The sequence below is a fragment of the Guillardia theta genome, assembly GCF_000315625.1.
Source record: "Guillardia theta CCMP2712 unplaced genomic scaffold GUITHscaffold_232, whole genome shotgun sequence".
Taxonomy (NCBI): Eukaryota; class Cryptophyceae; order Pyrenomonadales; family Geminigeraceae; genus Guillardia; species Guillardia theta.
In genome coordinates, this window is record NW_005434444.1 from 52,029 (window position 1) to 58,656 (window position 6,628).

The 6,628-nt window shown below is 56.9% G+C and overlaps 2 protein-coding genes across 2 annotated transcripts; one reads left to right on the plus strand and one right to left on the minus strand.

The window, feature by feature from the left end:
* Positions 1-915: 915 nt before the first annotated feature.
* Positions 916-1,514, minus strand: GUITHDRAFT_121477 (hypothetical protein; the record flags this gene model as incomplete). The annotated part of the gene is made up of 3 exons (XM_005819291.1): positions 916-1,276; positions 1,338-1,390; positions 1,440-1,514. 3 exons carry the CDS (start codon positions 1,512-1,514, stop codon positions 916-918), a joined length of 489 nt encoding a protein of 162 aa, XP_005819348.1.
* A 2,113-nt stretch (positions 1,515-3,627) lies between these two features.
* Positions 3,628-6,311, plus strand: GUITHDRAFT_121478 (hypothetical protein; the record flags this gene model as incomplete). The annotated part of the gene is made up of 17 exons (XM_005819292.1): positions 3,628-3,637; positions 3,775-3,847; positions 3,896-3,932; positions 3,984-4,031; positions 4,087-4,112; positions 4,164-4,323; positions 4,376-4,438; positions 4,493-4,537; positions 4,662-4,727; positions 4,781-4,816; positions 5,118-5,165; positions 5,336-5,377; positions 5,466-5,515; positions 5,689-5,776; positions 5,894-5,944; positions 6,037-6,093; positions 6,165-6,311. 17 exons carry the CDS (start codon positions 3,628-3,630, stop codon positions 6,309-6,311), a joined length of 1,047 nt encoding a protein of 348 aa, XP_005819349.1.
* Between the last annotated feature and the right edge of the window lie 317 nt (positions 6,312-6,628).

The window sequence follows — 6,628 nt, forward strand, 5'->3', positions numbered from 1 at the left end:
AAAATCAGTACGAGGACAATCAGGAGAGTCGAGGAGGCTTGACCCTGACACTGTCGCACAGGCCAAACGGCGAGAAGAGAAAAGACAGCGAGAACTAAACCCAATCCTGCCGCACTGCTGTCCCCCAGGGCAAACCGTTAACTGATACCGTACCTTCAGTTTTAATTGCGCGCAGGACGATTCCCCCCCGACCCACTCCCTCAACCGTGACAGATTTACAGAGTCAAAGTTAAGTCCGCCGGCTCAGCGGCTGCGGCACTGGGGCACTGCAGGACCCGCCTGAGTCACTGTCACAAATTGAACCGTCACGGTACCACGGTGTGACTGTGTGTGCGTCACAGTCACGGTACCGGGGCCGCCCTGAAGGCTCGAGGGGAGTAGCGATCATGACTGGCTTTATGACATGTCTAGATTTCACGTTGGAGTTTACTACTGGAGCATAAAAGTATTTTATCCGGGATGGGGGCTTATGGGGGACCTGTTCCTCACAGCCTTTTCTCCTTGTGGTTTGAACCCCTTGCGGGGGTACCCTGAATGTATACCTGGCTAAAACATTTTTGTGGGTTTCAACATCCTTGTCCTCGTCCTCGTCCGAGCTTGTCCTCCTCGTCCTCCTCCATCGCCTCCTCCATCCTCCTTCATCTCGTCCTTATCCTCCTCCATCGCCTCGTCCTCCTTCATCTCGTCCTTGTCCTCCTTCATCTCCTCCTCATCCTCCTCCATCGCCTCTTCCTCCTTCATCTCCTTCTCTGCGATTCCATTTCATTCCTTCAAACACATCTTTCCCTCAAGCTTCAGCTCTATGGAGCCCTCTTACGTCATCCGCACCCGTCAGCGTCCATCCCAGCTGCCCGCGTCTTCGACTAACCGAGCCCGTGCGGTCCACCTCGATCAGCCTACCATCCAGCGCCATTTTCACCTCCGACAGGCCGATGCCGCCGACACCCTTGTAAGGCCCTCTTCCTCCAGCTGCTGCTGCTCCTGCTGCTGCTGCTGCTGCTGCTGCTGCTCCTGCTGCTGCTCCTGCTGCTGCTCCTGCTGCTGCTCCTGCTGCTGCTCGTCCTCATCCTCATCGTCATCATCGTCATCATCCACTCCCTCCAATTCTCTCCGTCTGTACACTGCTATACTCTCGCAACTCTTTTCCCCGTCAAGGTTGGCGTCGCTCACTCGGTACTGCAGGGAGTATCGCTCACGGCCTTGAAGAACGCATGCAAGGCCCTTGGCATCCGGTGGCCATACAGCGGCAGAAGAGCGCAGGCTCCTGCCAGCGTCTCTGAAGCCTCAACAGCCACCACACTAAGAGCAGAGGCAGCAGGAGGTAGTGGAGAGGGAACCCGATGGCTGGACGGCATTTTGGTCTTTGTCGACGGAACACGGACAGCACAATCTAGTGCAACAGAGGAATCAGCAGGCCGAGAGGCAACCTGGTCACGCACAGGATCAGTAGCGCTGACTGAGGAGGATGGGGCTGGGGCAGAGCCGATCGACTCTGGTTGGCTGGAGTGGTACATGAGGCAACCGATAGCAGAGGAGGTGAGGGCAGAAGATGAGAGGGCGGGAGGAGGAAGCAACTCATGACGGGAGAGATATGGGTGCTTGTTGTGTGATGAATCCAAACAGATGTCTCCGAGGCTCAGCAAAGCAATCAACTCGAAATGGCAGGAATGAGAAGACTGCTCAGGAGCTGAAAGAAGCAGAGGGCGACTGAGCTCGCACCCCAACGTGCAACACAGTGACGGTGAGAAGCGCGAAGGGCCGGCATAATAGAGGCTGAAAATAGGATTGATCTGATAGATACTGCGCGCGTATAACAAATTGAAAAAAGAATCAATTTTGAAAGCAAGACGATTGTTGTGTCCCTGTGCCTCGTCTTAGGACGCCTTTCCGCCTTTCCCTTCCTCCTTTCTCCTGTACTGCTGATTCGATACGTAGGCGTGTAGCCTCCTCGCCTGCTGCCTCCTCTGTTGCTCCGCATTATTGGGCTGTCAGCGTCCCGTCGACAACAAAGATCTGCCTGCCGTCCAGCTGCTTGCAAGAGGGAAGCATACCGGTTGTATCTGCTGTAACAGACTAGGTAGGGTCCATCAGTCCTTGAGAGCTCAGGAGACCTCCTCCGAGTCCATGTCATCTTCACAGGGTCCTTGGTCTTTGACCCGGTTGTTTCCCTTCTGCACAGCACCACCCCTCACATCAGTAGGCTCCTCCCCTGCTTCCAACCAGATGGCTTCCACAGGGTCCTCAGATCGCGTCCGAAGTTCAAGTCATTGATCTCCCCCAGCTGCTTGCAAGCGAGGAGCTGGGAGAAGTTCACTGGCAGAACGAGTGACATGGTTGAAGACCATATATGAAGCTTCCTGCTTTCAACTTCTACCGGAGCGCTGTTTCATACCTATGGCTTCTTCAGCTTGCAACCGGGACTCTGCCGCAGTTGGTCTCAGATTCTGGTCAGACCACTCGGAGCTCTTCAGTTCAGCCTTGCGTACCTGCGAGTTGGATGAAGCAACATGCTAGTTACCAGCCTTGAGGTCTGAGTCGTGCTGACGTGGCTCTAGTTGAGATAGACCTGTGACATCTTCTGTAGAGAATCAAACTTTGAAAACAAATTAGGAATTACTATTTTATTAGTCGAAAAAAATGAAGCAATTCTTTTTAGCAAGTAGGATTCAAGTGTAAAAAAATCAGAAAATATAAGTAAAAAAACAGTAGTATCATTTGACTCCCAGCACTTCGTCCGTGACAGTACGGTCTGTGACTGGCGCCTGCCGATACATTGAATGAAAGCGGCGCCGGCTCCGCCGCTAGTAGTGGCGCGGTCCAGTCACGACTCGAACGGGCCCGGGCGCCACTGCCAGTAGTCAACGGGCCGTGGCACCCGACACCGGCCGCTGGCCGCCGCCGCGGTGATCGGACGGGCCGTGACCGTGACTGTCGCCCCCGCACGGAGAACCAACCCTCAGTTATCCGAGCCGAGTCCAACCCTCAGTTATGCAGGCCACCTGAAGTTCACTCGCCGGTGACGCCAACTGCGCACTGTGACAGCCGCTCGGACGCATCCCCCCCCGGCCAATTGCCGCAGTGCCAAGCTAAATCAGTCACTGGGCAGCCGGCGGCGGGACACGCCGCCGGGAGTCTGGCCGGGCACAGTATACGGCGAGAAGAGAAACTTGAAGCCTCTGACACAGCCGCGGGACTGACTCAGTGAGGTGATGCCCGGGCTACCCGACCCTCCGACTACCGGGGCCCGACTCGGTGACCCGCGGCGCAGGAAAACTTCTTTACTCAAAGTTAAGTTAAAAAATGAGTACGAGGACATTGCGGAGGAAAACATGAAGGCGTTCTCGTTCGGAGGGAAGAAGCCGGTGGCGAAGAAGGCAAGCGATGAGAGGAGAGGAGAGGAGAGGAGAGGAGAGGAGAGGAGAGAGGAGAGGAGGGGAGGGGAGGTGAGGTGAGGGGAGGGGAGGGGAGGGGAGGTGAGGTGAGGGGAGGGGAGGGGAGGGGAGGGGAGAGGGGATGGGATGGGATGGGAGGGGAGGGGAAATTTTGAAGAGGAGAGGTGTATAAGAATGACGGAGGGAGGAGGTAGGCAAGGAAGGGACGTAAAGGCAGGACCAGTGAGGGCAAAGGATGGGATCTGGTGCGTCCACTGACTGAATCTTCAGACCCCAGCTGCATTTGAGGATGCACCCGAGACAAACAAACCCTCCAGCAAACCTCCAGCTGGTCCGACGCTTCTGTTACCTTCTCGTCTTTCCCTTCCTGACCTCCTTCCAGCCGCGCCTGCTGCTGATCTGGATGTGGACCCGTTGGACGCGTTCATGGCGACCAACGCGGAGAAGATGAAGAAGTAGCAGCAGCTTGAGATCTCCTGCTTGCCTGACCTGTTGCCTGCTAGACCGACTCAGTCCAAGGTCGACAGGTTTCAGGACGAGGTGGCGCGGACGAGCTATCCTAGCAGATCCTCGAGGCTGATGAGGATGTAGGAGGACGACCCGGAAACAGCATACATGCTCGCGTTGGAGAAGAAGAAGGTCAGGATGCTCGGGCCGGCTGTCGCTGACTGGCGTTGGGTTGCCATGGCGCCAGGCGGAAGCAGCGAAGGGATCTGTGAGGTAGTTGACTTGCGGCGTTCGAGATTCACTTCCTGACTGGTGTATCATCAGCGTTGTGAGCGCGAGCATCGGGAACGAGGACGCGGACTCGGACGAAGAAGGAAGGGGGGAGAGCGCGGAGGGCAGGAAGCTGACTCGGCTGCTCCTTGCAGTGTACGCGACGGCCAGGGCTATCAGTAACGCCACCAGGACCGTCATCCCAAGCCTCAAGGTATCGGACAGCTGCTACCTGCTGCTGTTTGACGGCACATGGCGGCTGGCAGACTGCGATGGAGGAGCTGGACGGGTCGGTGGATCATTCAAAGATGGACTACAAACCTTTCGAGGTCCTTCCTCCTCTTCCCCCCCCCCCCCCCCCGCTGCCCTGATGCCCCTGGCAGAAATGTTTCTACGAAGAAGACCCTGAGATCTTTGCCATGTCGGAGGTCCGATCGTACCACCCTTGTGCCTTGCCTTGCTTTGACATCCTCACCTGCCTTTTCCTGTCCTGCCCTGCCCCGTCCTGTCCTGTCTTCTTTCCTCCTCGTCTTCCTCCCCCTCTCCCATCAGGCGGAGGTCATCCAGCTTCGCAAGCAGCTCGACGTCCGCATCTCTGGCGACGACCTTCCCCGTCCTGTCCGTCGTTCTCCCTGCTCTTCACATGCCGATTGACGTGCGACTTCCTGCAGGTCACCAAGTTTGACCACTGCGGGTTCCCTCCAGAGGTCATGAAGGACATCAACAAGCACGGATATAGCACGCCGACTCCCATCCAGTCGCAGGAACTTCTTGCTTCCTCCTCCTCCTCCTCCTCCTCCTCCTCCTCCTCCTCCTCCTCCTCCTCCTCCTCCTCCTGTCCTTGTGAGCAAGAGGGGGGATAATGGGGACTTGAGGCTGCTGTTCTTGCTGTTGGTGCTTGAGGAATAGGAGGAGGACATGCGCTTTCTCTCCTCCCCTGCTGCTCTTAAATCTCCACGCGTCCCTCCCTCTCCCGCTCTGCATATGATCTGTGAGCCTGGTGTTCAGGCGCTTCCCGCTGCTCTTTCTGGCCGCGACATTCTCGGCATAGCCAAGGTGCGGGAGAAGGGAAGGAGTTGGGGAGATAAGGCAGGAGAGCAGATGATATGGATATGAGGGAGAGGAGAGGAGAGGACGGGGGAAAGAGGAAGCAGGAATGGCAGCAGGCGAGCAGGAGGGGCAGGAGAGAAAGAAGGGATTTAAGACTCACGTTCTTGATCTCTCAGACTGGGTCGGGAAAGACAGCTGCATTCATCCTTCCGATGCTGGTGAATCTGCTGCTGCTGCTGCTGCTGCTGCTGCTGCTGCTCCTTTCTTGCTGCTTCCTCTGATGTAGTATTTAAAACGCTGGCTCAGGTCCACATCCTGGATCAAGAATATCTGCAGGAGAAAGAAGGACCCATCGGGTAAGCTGGAGGAAAGAGGAGTGGGGTCATGGAGGAGGAGGAGGAGGAGCAGGAGGAAGAGGAAGAAGAGGAGGAGAATGAGGAGGAGTAGAGGAAAGGGGGGGGGGAAGGGGGGGAGGGGGGGGGGAGGGGGGGGGTGGGAGGAAGGAGGGTAGGGGGTTGACATGCAGCAGGTGCATCCTTGCCCCCACCCGCGAGCTCTGCCAGCAGATTTTTCTCGAAGCGAAGAAATTCTCCAAAAGCTGCGGAGCGAGCGTGGCGGTAGGGGCTGGAGGGGAGGGGAGGGGAGGGGAGGGGAGGGGGGCGGGGGAGAGAGAGGAGGGAAGGGGGAGGGAGAATCAAAATAAGAGGATGAAATGACCTTCTTGTCTTGGTCAGGGAGCTTATGGAGGAGCGTCAAAGAATGAACAGAGGCTCGATCTCCTCAAGGTATCTCCTCTCCTCGTCTTGACCTCTTGCCGTGCCGTGCCTTGCCTTGTCTTGTCTCGTCCTGTCCTGTCGTCTTCTCATCTTGACTTCAGGGAGCTGAGATCGTCGTCGCCACTCCTGGTCGTCTCATCGACATGCTCAAGAGCAAGGTGAACTTTCTTCTCATCTCACAGCCTCCCGACCCCAGCTGCTTCTCAGCTCAGCCTCTGACTTTGCCCAGGCTACCAACTGCCATCGGGTCACGTTCCTCGTGCTGGATGAAGCAGACAAGATGCTGGATATGGGGTTCGAGCCGCAGGTGAGCTGCGAGGAAGAGGAAGAGGATGAGGAGGAGGGCGAGGGCGAGGAAAGGGAAGCAGAGAGATGAGGATGATGAAAAGGAGGAGTGAGGAAAAAGAGGGGCGGACGAGGACGAGGAGGGAGGACGAGGATGGGGGTTGGGGAGGAGGAGGACGAGGAGGGAGAAGGGAGAGGGAGCGAGGGTGGGGATGAGAATGAGGCAAGGCAGAATGGGAAAGTGGGACGGGGGAGGAGATGGGATGACAAGTTGATGGTTCAGATTCACTGCATCATGGGGCAAATTCGACCTGATCGTCAAACTCTGCTCTTCTCTGCCACTTTCAAGAAGGTGAAGATGCGAGAGGGAGAGAGCAGGAGGGGAAGAGGGGAGGGAGGGAGATGGGA